The 20,610-nt window shown below is 43.7% G+C and overlaps 1 protein-coding gene across 2 annotated transcripts in view; it reads right to left on the reverse strand.

Annotated features, from left to right (window-relative positions):
* The window catches only part of LOC120535106, a 127,588-nt gene that overhangs the window by 77,914 nt on the left and 29,064 nt on the right, over window positions 1-20,610 (reverse strand). For both annotated transcript variants that reach the window (XM_039762690.1, XM_039762691.1), the window contains one exon: window positions 5,542-5,645. In XM_039762690.1, coding sequence (XP_039618624.1) covers window positions 5,542-5,645 — 104 coding nt within the window. The remainder of the gene's footprint in view (window positions 1-5,541; window positions 5,646-20,610) is intronic.

The raw sequence follows: 20,610 nt of genomic DNA on the forward strand, positions 1-20,610 counted from the left end.
ATGTCACATGTTGTCATATTCAGGACATTTGGCACCATAATGTCAGGTGCAGTTGGTGTGGATCACATGGACAACCAACGTGCCTGGCAATGGCAAACAAAACAACGTCTAAAATGGAGACACGGTAAGTGCGTGATCAAAAAATAATGATCGCAAAACAACCAAGCACATTTACAATTAATAGTAATAATAATAATAATAATAATTCTTTACATTTATATAGCGCTTTTCTCATTGCTCAAAGTGCTTTACACAGGGGAGCCACTTCAACCACCAGTAATGTGTAGCATCCACCTGGATGATGTGATGGCAGCCATTATTACAACAGTACACTCACCACAGTGGTGAGAGGGACAGCCAATTAGAGATGGGGATGATCTGGGGGCCAGAATGACCCTATGGTGGGCAATGTATTATATAGTGCCTTTCACATCTATCTATCTATTATATAGTGCCTTTCACATCTGTCTATCTATCTATTATATAGAGCCTTTCATATCTATCTATCTATCTATCTATCTATCTATCTGTCTGTCTATCTATTATATAGTGCCTTTCATATCTATCTATCTATCTATCTATCATGTGTGATGAGCGTGTCTATCTATCTATCTATCTATCTATTATATAGTGCCTTTCATATCTATCCATCCATCTATCTATACTGCTCAAAAGAATTAAAGGAAAACTTTTTAATCAGAGTATAGCATAAAGTCAATGAAACTTATGGGATATTAATCTGGTCAGTTAAGTAGCAGAGGGGGTTGTTAATCAGTTTCAGCTGCTGTGGTGTTAATGAAATTAACAACAGATGCACTAGAGGGGCAACAATGAGATGACCCCCAAAACAGGAATGGTTTAACAGGTGGAGGCCACTGACATTTTTCCCTCCTCATCTTTTCTGACTGTTTCTTCACTAGTTTTGCATTTGGCTACAGTCAGTGTCACTACTGATAGCATGAGGTGATACCTGGACCCTACAGAGGTTGCACAGGTAGTCCAACTTCTCCAGGATGGCACATCAATACGTGTCATTGCCAGAAGGTTTGCTGTGTCTCCCTGCACAGTCTCAAGGGCATGGAGGAGATTCTAGGAGACAAGCAGTTACTCTAGGAGAGCTGGAGAGGGCCATAGAAGGTCCATAACCCATCAGCAGGACCAGTATCTACTCCTTTGGGCAAGGAGGAACAGGATGAGCACTGCCAGAGCCCTACAAAATGACCTCCAGCAGGCCACTGGTGTGAATGTCTCTGACCAAACAACCAGAAAGACTTCATGAGGGTGACCCAAGGGCCCCATGTCCTCTAATGGGCCCTGAGCTCACTGCCCAGCAGCATGCAGCTCGATTGGCATTCGCCATAGAATACCAGAATTGGCAGATGCACCACTGGTGCCCTGTGCTTTACAGATGAGAGCAGGTTCACCCTGAGCACGTGACAGAAGTGAAAGGGTCTGGAGAAGCCATGGAGAACATTATGCTGCCTGTAACATCATTCAGCATGAGCAGTTTGGTGATGGGTTAATGATTGTCTGGGGAGGCATATCCATGGAGGGTCACACAGACCGCTACAGGCTTGACAAAGGCACCTTGGCTGCCATTAGGTATCAGGATGAAATCCTTGGACCCATTGTCAGACCCTATGCTGGTACAGTGGCTCCTGGTGCACGACAATTCCTGGCCTCATGTGGTGAGAGTATGCAGGCAGTTCCTGGAGGATGAAGGAATTGATACCATTGACTGGCCACCACACTTTCCTGACCTAAATCCAATAGAACACCTCTGGGACATTATGTTTTGGTCCATCCAATGCCACCAGGTTGCACCTCAGACTGTCCGGGAGCTCAGTGATGCCCTGGTCCAGATCTGAGAGGAGATCCCCCACAACACCATCTGTCATCTCATTAGAAGCATGCACCGACGTTGTCAGGCATGTATACAAGAACACAGGGGCCATACAAAGTGCTGCGTACAATTTGGAGTTGCTGCAATTCAATTTTGGCAAAATGGACTAGCCTGCCACATCATTTTTTCACTCTGATTTTTGGGCGTCTTTGAATTCAGGGCTCTGTAGGTTGATCATTTTCATTTCCATCAAACGATGTGGCATCCTTTCGTTCCTAACACATTACCCGGTCTATATCAGTATAGATATCCAGGAGGATTTCTTTTTCCCATTGAGATCTGATGTGTTTTCAAAGTCATACATTTATTCATTCATTTTCTAACCCGCTGAATCCGAATACAGGGTCATGGGGGTGTGCCGGAGCCAATCCCAGCCAACACAGGGCACAAGGCAGGAACCAATCCTGGGCAAGGTGCCAACCCACCGCAGGACACACACAAACACACCAAGCACACACTAGGGCCAATTTAGAATCGCCAATCCACCTAACCTGCATGTCTTTGGACTGCGGGAGGAAACCCACGCAGACACAGGGAGAACATGCAAACTCCACGCAGGGAGGACCCGGGAAGCGAACCCGGGTCTCCTAACTGCGAGGCAGCAGCGCTACCACTGCGCCACCGTGCCGCCCGCGTTTTCAAAGTGTTCCTTTAATTTTTTTGAGCAGTTTATTATATAGTGCCTTTCACATCTGTCCATCTATCTATTATATAGTGCCTTTCACATCTATCTACAGTCATATTAAAAAGTTTGGGAACCCCTCTTAATTCTTTGGATTTTTGTTTATCATTGACTGAGCTTTCAAAGTAGCAACTTCCTTTTAATATCTGACATGTTTTATGGACACAGTAGGATTTCAGCAGTGACATTAAGTTTATTGGATTAACATAAAATATGCAATATGCATCATAACAAAATTAGACAGGTGCATAAAAGTGGGCACCCAACAGAGATATGACATCAGTACTTAGTTGAGCCTCCTTTTCAAATCTAACAGCCTCTAGACGCTGTCCTCCTATAGCCTTTGATGAGTGTCTGGACTCTGATGGACGTATTTCTGATCATTCTTCATACAAAATCTCTCCAGTTCAGTTCAATTTGATGGACAGCCTGCTTCAAATCATCCCGTAGGTTGTCGATGATATTCAAGCCAGGGGACTGTGACGGCCATTCCAGAACATTGTACTTCTCCCTCTGCATGAATGCCTTTGTAGATTTCCAACTGTGTTTTTGGGTCATTGTCTTGTTGGAATATCCAACCCCTGTGTAACTTCAACTTTGTGACTGATGCTTGAACATTATCCTGAAGAATTTGTTGATATTAGGTTGAATTCATCCGACCCTCGACTTTAACAAGGGCCCCAGTCCCTGAACTCGCCACACAGCCCACCCCACAGCATGATGGGACCTCCACCAAATTTGACAGCAGGTAGCAGGTGGTTTTCTTGTAATGTGGTGTTCTTCTTCCGCCATGCAAAGCGCTTTTTGTTCTGACCAAATAACTCCATTTGTGTCTCATCAATTCAAAGCACTTTGTTCCAAAATGAATCTGGCTCGTCTAAATGAGCATTTGATACAACAAGCGACTCTGATTGTGGCGCGAGTGCAGAAAGGGCTTCTCTCTCATCACCCTGTCATACAGATGTTCTTTGTGCAAATTGCACTGAATTGTAGAACGATGTACAGATACACCATCTGCAGCGAGATGTTCTTGCAGGTCTTTGGAGGTGATCTGTGGGTTGTCTGTCACCATTCTCACAATCCTGCTCATATGCCGCTCCTGTATTTTTCTTGGCCTGCCAGACCTGTTGGTTTAACAGTAACTGTGCCTGTGGCCTTCCATTTCCTGATTCCATTTCTTACAGTTGAAACTGACAGTTTAAACCTCTGAGATGGCTTTTTGTAGCCTTCCCCTAATCCATGAGACTCAACAATCTTTGTTTTCAGATCTTTTGAGAGTTGCTTTGAGGATCCCATGCTGTCTGTCACTCTTCAGAGGAGAGTCAAAGGGAAGGAAGCACAACTTGTAATTGACCACCTTGAATACCTTTGACCACTCATGATGGACACTCCTGTCTGTGAAGTTCAAGGCTTAAAGAGCTCATCCAACCAAGTAATCAGGATTGAGCAGTGACAGGCATTCAAATCAGCACAATGACAAGGGGACCCACATTTTTGCACAATGAGAACATGGATCCATCATGCCTTGTTACCACTGTGCAGGCTGGTGGTGGTGGTGTAATGGTGTGGGGGATGTTTTCTTGGCACACTTTAGGCCCCTTAGTGCCAATTGGGCATCGTTTAAATGCCACGGGCTGCCTGAGCATTGTTTCTGACCATGTCCATCCATTCATGACCACCATGTTCCCATCCTCTGATGGCTACTTCCAGCAGGATAATGCACCATGTCACAAAGCTCGAATCATTTCAAATTGGTTTCTTGAACATGACAATGAGTTCACTGTACTAAAATGGCCCCCACAGTCACCAGATCTCAACCCAATAGAGCATCTTTGGGATGTGGTGGAACAGGAGCTTCGTGCCCTGGATGTGCGTCCCACAAATCTCCATCAACTGCAAGATGCTATCCTATCAATATGGGCCAACATTTCTAAAGAATGCTTTCAGCACCTTGTTGAATCAATGCCACGTAGAATTAAGGCAGTTCTGAAGGCGAAAGGGGGTCAAACACCGTATTAGTATGGTGGTCCTAATAATCCTTTAGGTGAGTGTATGTACAAGGTGCAAGTAACGGCATGGATGAAATTCAGTAAATCACCGAGCCAACTGTACGTAAGCATACAGAGGCCAACGTGGACGCTGGTAGGCTAATCTAGGGCGGCGGCTGAATCCCAGGGGCAGTGAGGCTGCAGTGCTGCAGGGGGCGCCAGTGGTCATGAGCTGGCTGCTCAACGAATGTACGTGACGGACTGATCAGCTCTGGCGTGCTGGCAAAATGCACTGGACACCGACTATAGCCGGCTATGGCGATTCAAGGGTTATATTACTGTCGGAGATGGTTGGGATGGCGACTCGGCCTAGGAAGACCTTGCCCAGACCATGTGGGGACGACCACCCTGGTTCCTTTGGGGGCCACGGGTACAGCGCTTAGAGGCTCAACCCTGTAGGGGCCCGTGGTCGTGCCTTTGGAGCCGAGGAAGGGCCGGGGGGAAGAAGACTGTTTACACCCGGAGTGCTTCCGGGTACGCAGCCAGCACTTCCGCCACACTGGGGCGTGTCGGTGGGAGATTGCCGGGAAGCACCTGGAGCCCATCTGCGTGTGTATAAAAGGGGCCGCCTCCCTTCGTACGATGGCTGGAGTCGGGTGAGGAGAGGACGAAGCAGGAGAAGAGAGAGTGGAGGCGACCTGAAGAGAAAGGCACAGTGCGTGAGAGGCCTGGACTTTGGGGAGGTCTTGGGGTTGTGTGGCACTTAGTAACTGTAAATACTGTAAATAAACGTGTGATGGTGCATAATACCATGTCTGCCTGTCTGTGTCCGGGGCTTAGTCCACAATTACACATTAGAAACTCAGCATTAAATCTACAGCACCTTTAGAAAAGAATTTGGGAATCTGAGTTTCTCTTTTTGGTGGGCTGTTCCCATCACAAGGTAACGAGCAGGAGATCCAATGTACCTCTCAGGGAGTCAAACAGGCCATTCTTGATTGCCGAACTGCATTCTGGGAGAGACGTGCTTCCTCTCGTCCAGTGGGATTTCCTCTCCATGACTCGGGCTGACCTGCGGAGAAAAGCACAATGAGCGTGACAACGTGAAAGCAGCAGCAGGTCACCGACTGCACATCACGAGAGTGGCTGCCAGTGCTCAACGAATATACAACACGGCCCGATCCGCTCCGGCGTGCTGGCAAATGGCACTGGCAAACGACTATAGCCGGTTGCGGCGGTTTAAGGGTTAAGTGTGCGCATCGCCTTGTTTAATTGTGTGTGCCAATTGTGTTACTTTGAGATGGACCGTTTTATCAGGTAAGGCGTTCCAAAGAGGCCCTGTGGAGAGAAACCCGTGTGAAAAGATTGGACAGGCACAGGAAGAGGTTTGGGGGCAGCCGCCCGTATACTTGAATTAGGCTGCCAAAATTGAAAGGTTGGCTCCATAGAACAGGTCTCAACAGACTTCAGTCTAACAATAGAACAATCATAATTGGCAAAGATGGCGGTTTCAAAGCCAGGCAGGGGAAGTGATGTCATCAGGCCTGGAACCGGAAGTGGTGTCATTGGACCCGGTACCAGAAGTGACGTCCTCGAGTCCAGGCGAAATTTCCCATGGTTGGTCATTTTTAATTTTTTTTATATAGTGCATTCCCTGTGTAAGAAACTCAGAGCCTTGTAAAGAGTTCTGAACGTTAGATTAGATTAGATAAACTTTATTAATCCAATAGGGACTCATTCCGAGTCGTGTGAAAAAGTAAGTGCCCCCATGAAACTTTTTTTTTTTTTTTAACATCTGGTAGTTGTAAGGAATAGACAAAAAAAAAAAAAGATCATAAAGGTTTTGGGGGTCACCTGGAATCCCCATATTATTCAAGACTGAAATAATCACAAAACAAGTCAAAATAAATGCGAGTCATCAAAACAGATGGAGGAGGAGGAGTTTTAAGGCTTCAGGAGCGGAAGAGGCGGGCTTAAGGAGAGCAGAAGTGATGTCACTGATGGTTGAAACCATCAATCAATCATTCATTCAGTAGAGGGAAAAGGATGAGAAAAAGCATTGAGTGACAGCGCTAACCCCTGGTTCGGAGTGTTATTACAATCAAATGAGCCCTAAAGTTGCCTCCCATGGTGTGACAGGACATACGAAGAGGTGATCTCCATTGAAACAGCCATATAGATAAAGGTGATATAACAAACCACAACTTGGAGTCCGTTGAACATGGTGAGGCATAAAGATCTCCCACATTTCGAGGGAGAACTGTGGGGGCTGTAGTGGGGGCTAGAGAGGTGGTCTCACTCGATAGGTTAGGATCTACCGTTTTTAGTACCCATCATGAGTTGGAACGGTGAACATGAACTGCATTATGAGATAGGGACGCAGACAGCGTTCTGTATACGTATCACGCTCGGTCGAAATGCATCTGCACCAGATCGGTGAAATGATTTTGCTATGGATTTCTAAGCATCGGGCAGCTGGGTCCACACCGAAAAGAAAATCACCTGGCAGAGCTAAGGCCGTTAGAACGGCAGAAAACGTGGAAGTAGTAACACCATCCATTCTGCACTCGCTAAGGCTTTCTGAGAGATCCGTTTGATCTCTTTAAGGAGAGGCATGGGGCTTGAAGGGTGGCATGATCACCAGATTTAAGCCCATGTCACTTTTTCCTTTGGAGACACCTAAAGGAAAACAGACGTCATCCTCGATCTCTTAGGGATGTGAATGAAAGGATCAGACGGAAAAGCGACGCCATTCCACCTGAGATGACATGGAGAGTGAGGGAGAACTTCCCGCAACGTCTTCAGCAATGTATTGCCAACGACGGGCACCGCCTGTCTGATAGGATTTTTAAAACCCGTCAAAACAAAACTGTTTTTTTTATGTAAAATTTGTTTTTAGATTTTTATACCCCTTCAAAATGTGAGAGATCTTCATGCCCCACCCTGTATAATTAAAATAAACAGAAATACAGATTTTGCCATGTGGAAAGAGCAGACCTATGATGCTTGGGGTGCCAAGGGCATCTTCCACTTCCTGGGACGTTGATAGTCATAAAATGAACTGTCACCATCATACATTTGTCGCTGTTCAGACTTTCTCATCACACAAAAAAAAAACCCCAGTTGCCGCTTCATTTGTTGTCCTGTGCGCAGCCCCCAAAAAGCCCCCTCACTCTTGTATTCTGTGTGGTACCATGATCTCCCACCCGCCACTGCCTTGTCTTTAAGATCATCACTCTGTCTTCCAGGAGCACCAATCATCAGCTTCCTCAGTGAAATTTTGTTCATCGCTTGTTTCTGGGGTCTCCAGTTGGGGTGGGGTGGTCTCAAAAGAATCCTGCGGCGGACCTCCAGAGCTCCACTCCAGGTCGCCTTACATTCTACATCTGGTTAAGATGTGAGGTTAAGATTAGGGTTGGGGGAGGAGTCATCTGAGTCGAGTAAATCAGGTGACCAAAACCTGCAATCCAATTGGCTGTCATGGAGCTCCTGAATGGCGGCGCTGTGGAGGTCTGCAGCTCAACTCATCTCAGGCATCATTTTCAGGTACATTTTTTTTTTTTTATTGTTATACGAAAAAATAATAAAAAAAAAAAAAAATGTTTACCTTAAGAGTGACATATCCTGGAGCAGGCCAGGAACACGTGGCGATGGTAAACATGACTGGAAAAGTCGGCACCAGCTGTGTCTGACTCTACGGCCTACTCAGTTAAAAGCAGGCGTAAACTACAAAATCATCCAGTAAAAATGGGAACATCCCGTAACTGGAAACGTGTTCCGTATTGAACTGATATGGAATGGGGTTTGTTATTTTTGGTAAACATTGCGCATGAAATAACTGGTGCAAAAACCCCAAAGGGGGACCCCAAGATGCCATTGCATTGTCTTTTAATAAAGCCGTGTGTTTTGTAGCATCACGCCATATGGGGAGTGCAGGGTTGGCCCTTGTTCTGCCACGTTAAAGGTGTCTCAGTTCTGCTCTGCGAGTGATTCAAATGTGATGTGACCCATCCCAAATCAAGAAAATTAATAAAAAACAAATAAATCAGACAGATGTGACCCAGTAAACAAACTACGTGACGACTTCAAATGTTTTTCTGCGTGGGATGTTTACGAATTTCACAAAAACGATCTGAGTGGCATTGTGTAGAAAAATACGCATGTGAGAAAAGAAAAAAATGACGTGGCGAGTGTGTTGTATTGGTAAGCTTTGTGTTTATCTATTTCTTTTGCATTTCTCATTTCTGTAGAAAATCAAATCTATTTTACAGATGAAAAAGAAAATCTTTTAGCAGCAATACAAACAGGTTGCATGTTGTGTAATTCTCTATTTAAACCACAAGCCTTGGAAGGAGCTTACAGTTACGGTGCCAACACAATTCTAATTTTTATTATGCAACCCCCTAAACTATGACCATATAAATTATATTTAGATTCTTAAAATAATTTGATTAGCTTAATATAAATACTAACTTCATGGAAACTGAAGAATGAGGTGTATAAGTTTAGATTAGATGTCCATAATTATCCTGTATTTTACCATGCAATTACCTGCATAATTACAGAGGAACTGGGTCAGTGGAACACTATAATTAAGTACTCAATTGTAAATGTTACTCCACAATTTATATATATAATTGTAATAATAGACAGATAGATAAATAAGAAAGGCACTACAGATAGATAGATAGATAGATAGATAGATAGATAGATAGATAGATAGATAGATAGATAGATAGATAGATAGATATGAAAGGCACTATAAGATAGATAGATAGATAGATAGATAGATAGATAGATAGATAGATAGATAGATAGATAGATAGATAGATATGAAAGGCACTATAAGATAGATAGATAGATAGATAGATAGATAGATAGAAACTATATAACAGATAGATAGATAGATAGATAGATAGATAGATAGATAGATAGATAGATATGAAAGGCACTATAAGATAGATAGATAGATAGATAGATAGATAGATAGATAGATAGATATGAAAGGCACTATAAGATAGATAGATAGATAGATAGATATGAAAGGCACTATAATAGATAGATAGATAGATAGATAGATAGATAGATAGATAGATAGATATTTATTTTTATTTTTAAAATGACCTTTATTATGAACAATAACAAAAAATACAGTAATAAGACAAACAATCCCAATATTCAGGATATTAACAAAAAAGTCTGTATCACACAACCACCACTACTCCCCCTTTACACTCCTCCTACTCCGCTAATAAATATAATCAAAAAGTTGACAATTCATTATAATACAAAGACCACCACTACTCCCCCTTTACACTCCTCCCACTCTGCATATTAATAGATTATTTTAATATTAAAAATTAAACTTTACTTCGTGCAACAACAAAAAAAAAAAAAAAAAAAAAAAAAACACAGCAGTAGTATGCAGTTAATAAATATGTTGCATTACTCCACTACTATTGCCCCGTGCACACTTCTTACTCCACACATAAAGTACAGAATTTCCATATTAAATAAGTAATTCATAATTTGTTCATTAACCCACTATTCCCTTATACATGCCTCCTGATTCACACATAAATAATAAATAATTGTCCATAATAAACACACAATTCATAATCAGTTTACTCCACCATCACTCCCCCTGTACTCGTCTCCTACTCCGTACATCGCTCTCCATTATACACACAGCATTGTATTCCCCAGGAGTCTCCTATTCTGAGCTTTCAATCATCCAGTATTTAAATATTTTGAAGGACATTTAAAGAAGTCACCACCCAGTCACCAGCTTGCCCTTCTCAACAGAACACAAAGCCCCCCCAAGCCCCCATAAATCACAGAAGGTCTGTATGTCTCCAATGAGTTGATGGTAAGTGAACTCCAGCTTCAATCGGCACTTCACCAGCACTTTAAACATCAGGAGCACATCGGTGGTCTTTGAGTTTTTTTCTCTGTTCCTCCTGGTTTTGAGGATTGACAGTTTTGCTTGGCCCAGTAGATAATTTCCCAGCACACACTTGTTTCTCTGTCTCTGAGTATACTTAATACCAAAAATAAATCCAACAGTTGACAATGACAGTCCTATTCTATCCAAAAGTATCTTGAGAAATATAAAAAATGGTTCGAGCCGTTTGCAGTTAACAAAAAGATGAAAAACAGTCTCGCTGTTGACAAACGGACAACAATCTGATGTTCCTGGTGAAATAACCGATAAAAGGAGTTGGTGGCGAGAGCCCCATGAAGAATCCTCCATTGCAGTCGCCAATTCTTTTTGCAGTGGTTGTTTATAAAAGTTCTCCACGCTGGAGTTTCATTCACTCCAACATGCAGTTCTTGTCTCCAGCGTGTGTCTGGCAAGTCTCTAAGAAATTTATAAAAAGTCACCTTAACACACACCTGGTAGAGCTCATTTTTTCCCATCGTGTCAAACTGCTTGTCTATTAAGTTGCCAACTTTCAGAATGGAGCCTGGCGGTCAGTGCAGTCTGTGACGTTGGGTTTGACTTGGATGACGAGTTCTGTGATATCTGAGTTGAAGATCGGATTGTCCGGAGAGACGCTCTGGCACAGTGACCCTGCGCCTAAGTTCACCAAGGCCTCCTTAAACTGGCACAGAAAGTGGTGTACAAGACGTTCAGACCTCACGCCCAGGACCGATGTGAGGTGTGCTGCGGTGTGCCATGTGCTAGTGTGGTTATTTAAAAGATGGCCAATCTTCGTGATTCCACTTTTAATAAGGATTGAGGTGAAGTGACAAGAGAAAAGCAGAGGAGATTTCAACACATTATTCCTAATCAGAGGTTCCTCTAAAAAACAATGAAGATTGCCAAAAACAAAACGAGATCTCATAAGTTTACTATGCCAAGTAAGCAACATTGACTGATAGAATTTTGGCAAAACTGATAAAGTTAGTTTGGAGACGTCTAAGAGGAGTAGCTGTTTGTCAAATTTTAACTCGCTCACTTTGTGTAAAATTACAAACGCCAGGTCTCTCCAAGGCAGGCCGTCTGGACCATAGAACAGCCTCTGCAGCGTCTGGAGCCTGAAGGCCTCGATTTTACTTCTGACGTCAATCAGTCCCTGCCCTCCTTCTGCCACTGGTAGGTGCAGCACACCTCTCTGGACCCAGTGTAGACTGTCCCAAAAAAAGTCAAGGATGATCGTCTGTACAGATTTGATCAGAGCTACTGGTGGATCAGCACACCTGAGCTTGTGCCAAAACATGGAGGCAATCAAGTTATTCAGGATTAACACCCTGCCTCTACATGAAATGTCCCTCAGAAGCCACTTCCAACGGTTCAGCCTTGCTTGGATCAGATCTGTCCACCCCACCCAATTTTCTACAGCAGTGCCATCTGTGCCTAAATACACCCCCAGGTACTTAAACACGTTTCTATTCCATTGGAGGGTCTCAGGAAGAGCTGGAGGAGACGCGAGTCCCCAGTCACCCAGCAAGAAAGCATTGCTCTTGAGCCAATTGACTTTCGCTGACGTCAGTTTTTGAAAAACGTCTAAGCAGTTGACTAAAGTGTTTACCTCAGATGTAGAAGACACAAAGACAGTAATATCATCTGCGTAGGCAACGACCTTAAAACAAGCAGTGGGGCAAACTGGGATGCTGAGACCAGAAAGACGACGCCTGAGCTGCTCTAGGAGGGGCTCAATTGACAGAGAGTAGAGCATCCCTGGCGAATACCCCTGGTGACAGAGAAAGGGGCTGTTGTGGCACCGTTAATCTTCAGAACGCCATATATATTTGAGTAAAGCATTCCAATGTATTTGGAGAAGGAGGACCCAAACCCAAAAGCTTGTAGGACTCTGAACAGATATTGGTGATCCACTCTGTCAAAAGCTTTTCTTGATCCAATGAGATCATTCCTGCCTTTAAACCGAGAAGCTTTGAAGTCGTAATCAGGTCTCGCACCAGAAATATATTGTCAAAGATGGAGCGGTCTGGCACACAGTAGGTCTGATCTGACCTGATGACACACCCCATTACTCTACGCAGGCGAGTAGCCAGAGCCCTGGACAGAATCTTATAATCCGTACATAAAAGGCTAACAGGACGCCAGTTCTTGAGGTCGGACAAATCTCCTTTTTTTGGGAGCAGAGCAATAACAGCCCGCCGACAGGATAATGGCAGTTCATTGTTCATTATGCTCTCTCGAAGACTGCCAATAAATCCGCACCTAATAAATTCCAGAATGTCTTAAAAAACTCGACCGTCAGGCCGTCTATGCCAGGTGACTTTCCTGTATTTAGTTCGCTGAGGGCCGTAGTCAAGTCCTGTAAGCTGAGGGTTGTATCCAGAAGCTCTTTTTCCGTTTTGGGGATTTGTGGCAGGTTGTCTAGGAGGCTCCTGGTCTCAGAAGAATCTTCTGTTGTTTCGCACAGAACAGCTTTTATAAAAATCATGAGCAATAGCTCTGATGGCCTCAGGCTCCTCGATGATCGCCCATCCTCATTTTTCAGAGCGTGAATCACTTTACTCTGTGATCTTTTCTTTTCAAGTCCAAAAAATTGAGAAGGAGAATCCATTTCGACCAACTCCTGAATTCTTGAGCGCACAAGAGCACCATGCACCCGTCTGTCCAATAAGTCCATGAGATCTTGTTTTTTTGTTTTTAGATTTTCAAAGACGCCATCGTTAAAAGAGCTGTCTAAAGACGAAGAAAGCTCTAAGATGTCCTCCTCCAACTCTGCCATTGCCTTCCTCATATTCTGAGTTGCATTCTGCGTGTATTGCTGACACAGCACTTTGATCTGAGTTTTTGAACAGTCCCACCACTGCCGCAGAGATGAAAAGGAACTTGTCGTCAACCTCCACCTCTTCCAGAAGAATTCAAAAACTTCAATGAAACGGAGATCTTTCAGTAGGCTGTTGTTGAAGTGCCAGTATGACGGAAAGGAAGATCGAAATGGAAGTGAAACTTTGAGAAGGACAAGACTGTGATCAGAAAAGCCAGAAGGATGAATGGAGCAGTTCGCTATAAGATTGCTGTGGTGATTCAAGCAATACACTCTATCTAGTCTCGCCATGGAGATCGAGCCCCCCGAACCCTTCACCCACGTGTACTGGCGAATTCCTGGGTGTAATGCCCTCCAGACATCAAAAGGTCGGCCTTGCTGAGGACTGACTTCAAGTGAGCAGGAGCTGGGGTGAGGCTCCAGGCCATTTCTATCTAAGGAGGCGTCATCTGTGCAGTTAAAATCTCCCCCCACAAAAACAAGATCTTCATCTTTGCACTGCACAAGTAAGTCATGGAGCAAAGAGAAAACAGCAAACGCTCCCTTCCTTCATTGGGTGCATAAACATTTATGAAGACCCACGTTGTGCCCCCTAAGCAGGCTTCCACTTTCAGCAGTCTGCCTTTAACTACCTCTGTCACGCTAGTCGAGTCGGGTGAGAAAGAAGTAGAAAACAGAATGGCGACCCCGGCACTAACACTCGACCCGTGGCTCAAAAACATCTGTCCCTGCCAGCCTCTGTGCCAGTCTGCCTGGTTAGCAGGGTCTGTGTGAGTTTCTTGTAAAAAAATAACACTAAGCTCCTTATTAAGTAGATAATCAAACACATGACCGCTTGTTGTCATGTCGACTTCCATTGATGTTAATTGTGCCAAAATTACACAAAGGCATGAAAAGCAAAAAGAAAAGCAGTCACCAAAACAACTTTAAAAAGACATGGAAGGACGTGTCCAGCAGTACATCATACTGGCTTGGGATTTAAGGATCTTTTCACCCTGCTCATCACATTTTTCAGCCGCACAGCTTCAGTTCTCTTAAGGCCTAAAGCTGTAGCCTGGCGTAGGACCCCTTAGCTGAGCTCAAAACAGTTGGAGATCGGGAAATGGTGACTCACATTCACACCCCTCTTGCCCTCAATAAATTTTACAAAACGGATTATGTTGTCGTTACTGTAGCCACCACGGAAGCTCAGCTGAGGTGACAGATTGGACCTCACTGATGTCCCGAGCCACCGCCTTCATCCTGACTCACAATACCGACGTCTGCAGGCACCTCAGGCTCATCTTGAACATTCTCTGAGTCGTCAGCTGCGGAGACTGAGCTCTCAACTTTATTGTGTTTAAGTGCAACACTGCTACATGCGGACCCGTCTTTCCTTTTTCTTGTCACAGGCTTTACCCACTCTGTGTCATCCTCCATTTCTTGAACATTGCTCGCTGTTGTCTGCTGAGGTGCTCATCTTATTGATCGCACCCTCAGCCCTAACATTCTCCTCAACCTCTCGTATCTGTTGTACAGCTTCTGTTTCAATGAGCTCGGCGCTGGGCAGAGCCCCATCATCATGAACGGAAGCCACACTCACAGGCTGCTCAGCACCATCACTCGTATGTGCAGAATGAACAGTAACACCGTCCGTAGGCAGTGATCCGGCCTCAGCCGCAGCGTCCTTCTCTGGGGCGCTCTCACCACTCTGCACGACTTTAGTTGCGGGCGCGACTCAGCCGCATCCGCCGGCTCAGCTGCACGTTCAGGTGCCAGTTGCGCCATCATAGCAGGTAAAGAACTGCCCTGATCCTGCACACTCTGACCAGGGCCCTCCATTAAGTCCTCCTCCACATCAGAAAAACTGACGGAAGACTCACTGCCTTCATCGTCAAATAATATCGAGTAGTCCTCGCGGCTACTTTTAGAAACACCAGGTACTGCGGAGTCTGTAGTTTCCTCAGAGCGCTTACACTGGCTAGCCTTGTGCCCCACTTGACCGCACTTAAAACATTTCATGGACTCGGATGATATAAAACCACATAATCAAATCCATCTACTCTGAATTTGAGAGCCACATCAAGTTCACCTTGTAAATCGTTTAAAATCATGTGAACTTGTCTCCTGAAAGAAACGATATGTTTTAAGTCGGGTGATCGACAGCCCAAGGGAATCATTGAAACTTTTGATATGATCTGCCCATATCTTTCAAGTTCTTTGATGAGAATATCATTCTTTAGAAACGGAGGAACATTTGAAATAATCACTCTCCGTGCAGGAGTAGAAAGAGGTAAAACTGAAATTAAGGTACCGTTAATAATCACACCATTCTGAACAAGAGTATGCACCAAACTCTCATCATTTAGAAACAGGACAACACTTTTATTCATCCGAGATGCTGAACGGACATTTTTTACAGCCGATTAACTTGCCGACTTCCACTACACACGCCTCAACAGAGACCATCGGATCAACCAACAACTTCACGCCATGCCGGCGTGTTAAGTTTTCAAAATTGCGGCATCAAGCCAGGCGGTGTTTGTCTCGGCGCCCATTGCGCCCGCAAATACAATACTGGAGTCAATAAGAAAAACAATATGTAGACAGCAAAATAACCCCTACACATTAGAGAAAACAAACAACAAAAATATAAAGATTGGAAAAAAAGAATAAGAAATACTCACGAGCCCACCCGGCACGCCACCACCTCCTCCACCTCCCGCCAGCAACCCACAGACACGCCCACGAAAGACCTACGCAATCAAACCACAGACCGACAGCGAAACAGCATAGATAGATAGATAGATAGATAGATAGATAGATAGATAGATAGATAGATAGATAGATAGATAGATAGATAGATAGATAGATAGATAGATAGAAAGGCACTATAGATAGATAGATAGATAGATAGATAGATAGATAGATAGATAGATAGATGTGAAAGGCACTATAAGATAGATAGATAGATAGATAGATAGATAGATAGATAGATAGATAGATAGATAGATAGATATGATATGAAAGGCACTATAAGATAGATAGATAGATAGATAGATAGATAGATAGATAGATAGATAGATAGATAGATATGAAAGGCACTATAAGATAGATAGATAGATAGATAGATAGATAGATAGATAGATAGATAGATAGATAGATAGATAGATAGATAGATAGATAGATAGATAGATAGATAGATAGATATGAGACTATGATAATAGATAAGATAGATGGATAGATAGATAGATAGATAGATAGATAGATAGATAGATAGATAGATAGATAGATAGATAGATAGATAGATATGAAAGGCACTATATAGATAGATAGATAGATAGATAGATAGATAGATAGATAGATAGATAGATAGATTTTAGATAGATGAGATTTATTATAGATAGATTAACATATATAGATAGATAGATAATCATAAGATAAACAGCCCCAATATTCAAGATAAACAAAAAGTAAATATCAGACAACTACCACTGCCCCCCCTTTACACTCCTCCTACTCCGCACATAAATAATATAAAATAAATTAACAATTCATTTTAATACAAAGACCACCACTACTCCCCTCTTTACACTCCTCCTACTCCGCACATTAATAAAAAATTAACAATTCATTATAATACAAAGACCACCACTAATCCTCCTTTACACTCCTCCTACTCCGACATTAATTAAAGCATATTGTTGAAGCCCACCAATGCTTTTCATTCCCAGTTGATCACCAGTTTGCCCCTCCACAGCACACAGTACCTGTCGTGTCCCCCACATGTCGCTGAACATTTCTAAATTGTTTGTTAGTTTATGGTACATGAATTCGAGTTTTAGTCGACTTTTAATTAAAACTTTGAACAGCAGCAGAGCGTCGGTCCCCATGAGGTTTTCTCTTTATTCCTCCTTGTTTTAGGATTGCCAACTTGGCCTGTCCTAAGAGGAAATTCCCAAGAACAGACTTATTCCTATTTTTTTGATTATAGTTAATACCAAAGATAAAGTTAATTTTTGAGAGACCAAAACCAAAACCACTAAGAATTAAATCCAAGAAAATAAACAAAGGCCTCAGCCGTTCACAGTGAATGAACATATGAAAGATGGTCTCCCTTGTGTCACAGAACGGGCACTGGTCAGTCTCTGAAGCGTTAATTATATTCAGAAATGAGTTTGTGGCCAAGGCCGAGTGCATTATCCTCCACTGCAGATCCCCAAGTCTTTTCTGTAACGGGAGTTTATAAAAGCTCTCCATGAAGGTGTTATGTTCTCTGAGACCTGCAGTTCTTTCCTCCACAAAGTATCTGGCAACCCTTTCAGTTGGTTATAAAATGTCACTTTGACACACAGTTTATAAAGTTCTTTTTTGTTAAACAGTTCAAAGTCTTTCTCGACCAGAGTCCCAAATCTGAGAAGGTGTCCAGGTCTGTCAGTGTGGTCAGTGACGTGTGGTCTTACAATGATGGTGGGTGATGTCATCTCTGCTTCTGGTGTCCCTCACCTGTGAAGTACTCGTCACACAGTGAACTCGCTCCTGACCTCCGCAGTGCTGTTTGTACTTGACTAAGAAAAATGTCAACCAAGCGTACTGATCTGATCCCCAGGACTGTCGCTAGGTGGGCAGGGGTGTGCCAGCACCTCATATTTGTATTAAATAAATGTCTTATTTTTAAAATTCTTTTGTTTAAAAGAATTGATACGAATGAGTCAGAAAATAATAACGAACAATCTAAAAGAGGATTCCAGACTAAAGGTTCTTCCAAGAACCAAAAATACTTTCCAGATTTAGCCTGGTCCTTCTGAACTTTCTGTGCCAAACCTGAAGTGCAGATTTATAAAATTCCGGCAGGTCAGACCCAACAACGTTGGCAGAATGTAATAAAAAATAATGTTCAGCAAAATTTAAATTCCTTACCCCACGAAATAAGGTAAAGGCCAGCTGTCTCCATGGTAGGTGCTCAGGGCCGTATAAGAGCCGATGTAATGCCTGTAACCTAAAGGCCTCCATCTTGCTCACCAAGTCAATGAGTCCCTGACCGCCCTCTTCTACAGGCAGATACAGGACACTGCGCTTTACCCAATGCAGGCCATCCCAAAAGAAATCTAAAAGTATTGCCTGGATGTTCTTGATGACCGATATTGGAGGGTCTATACACTGTAACTTATGCCAGAACATGGAGGCTATTAAGTTATTAATAATGAGGACCCTGCCTCGACAGGAGATCTCCTTTTGAAGATACTTCCATTTCTTCAGTCTGGCTTGAACTTTTTCCGCCCAGTCTGCCCAGTTTTCTTCAGCTACTCCTCCTTGTCCTAAAAACACCCCCAGGTATCTGAAGACTCTTCTGTTCCACTTAAGGCCACCAGGTAGGCCCGGTGGGTCTCCATCCCTCCAGTTGCCAATTAAAAATGCGGTACTTTTGTCCCAGTTAATTTTTGCCGATGACAGTTTTTCAAATTCATCCAGGCAATGTTTCAGCTCCGTGATGTCTCCAGGATGACAGATGAACACGGTTAAATCATCAGCATACGCGACCACCTTGAGCTGTAAATTCGGGCACTGAGGGATGTTCAGACCTTGAAGGCGGATGCGAATTTGTTGTAGTAGCGGCTCGATGGAGAGCGAGAAGAGCATACCGGACAGAGAGCAACCCTGACGTATCCCTCTGGTGACCTTGAACGGGGCGGTTAGTGTTCCATTGAGTTTCACGACACTAAAAACGTTGTGATATAAAAGTCCAATGTGTTTAATGAATGAAGGTCCAAAGCCAAAGGCCTTCAGCACTGCTAAAAGGTAATTGTGGTCCACCCTGTCAAACGCCTTCTCCTGATCCAGTGATAAAAGACCAGCATCAAACCCAAAGAGCCTGGCAGCATCAATCACATCCCGAACCAGGAAGATGTTGTCCAGAATACACCTGCTGGGGACACAGTATGTCTGCTCGGGTTCACGATACTCGCCATGACTCTTCCTAACCGGTTAGCCAGGGCCTTGGAGAAGATTTTGTAATCCGCACACAGCAGGCTTACTGGGCCAGTTCTTTAGCTCCGTGAGGTCTCCTTTCTTTGGGAGTAGTGTGATAACCGCCCTGCGACAGGAAAGGGCAGTTCACCCACTCAGACTTTCACAGAAAACCTCTGCCAGATCAGCGCAAGGTGACACCAAAAAGCTTTAAAAAACTCAACAGGCAAACCGTCAATTCCTGGGGACTTCCCAATGTTCAGCCCATTCAACGCTGTGGTCAACTCATCTAGAGAGATCGTAGTTTCCATGAAGTCTTTCTCTCCATCTAGAACCTGAGGTAAGTCCTGGAGAAAACTGACGACTCTAAATGTACCTCTTCAATGTCTGCAGAAAACAGTCGCTGGTAAAATTGGTGTGCCCAGGATCGAAGGGCTTCAGGCTCCAGCAGGTTTTGACCTTTGTCATTTTTTAAACAGTTGATGGTCTTACTTTGGCCAATTGTTTTTTCCAGTTTAAAAAATTGCGTAGGAGCGTCCATCTGGGTGAGCGACTGCATTCTCGAGCGGACGAGTGCGCCGTTGACTCTCTTGTCTATAAGGTCCATCAATAATTGTTTCTTAGTTTTGAGGGACTCAAAAATGCTGCCGTCAAAGTTATTACATAAAACTGAATGAAGTTCCTCAATATCCTTCTCCAGTTCAGAAATGGCGCATTCACATCCCTGGTGGTGTGCTCGGTGTATTGTTGGCACAATACGCGTATCTCAGTTTTTGAGCAATCCCACCATTGCCTCAGTGAAGAGAAGGTCTTCTTTTTGTATCTCCATTGTGTCCAGAAGTATTTGAAACAGTTGATGAAGTGGGGTCTTTCAGTAGATTATTATTAAAGTGCCAGTAGGATTTAACAGAAGGAGCAGAGAGAAAAGAGATTTGAAGGGAAACAAGACAGTGATCAGATAAACTAGTTGGAAGAATGGAGCAGTTAGCTATGAGGTTCCTGTGATTTTTCTGGATGTAAATTCTGTCAAGTCGAGCCATAGACAGCAGCCCAGCTGAGCTCTTCACCCACGTATACTGCCGGACCCCCGGATAAAAATCCCTCCAAATATCAAGGAGATTATTATTGGTGACCACAGACCTCAGTGATTGGACGGACCCGGTGCGGTTCTAGCCCATTCCTGTCCAGCTGCGCATTTTCTGTGCAGTTAAAGTCGCCCCCAACAAACACCAGCTCATCATTGTCACATGTCCCCAGGACATCATTTAAAACTGAGAAGCAGTGAGTTCTCTCAATCCCTACATTTGGGGCGTACACGTTAATGAACACCCACTTCTTCTCTCC

Source organism: Polypterus senegalus, chromosome 9 (genome assembly GCF_016835505.1).
Source record: "Polypterus senegalus isolate Bchr_013 chromosome 9, ASM1683550v1, whole genome shotgun sequence".
Classification (NCBI taxonomy): Eukaryota; Metazoa; Chordata; class Cladistia; order Polypteriformes; family Polypteridae; genus Polypterus; species Polypterus senegalus.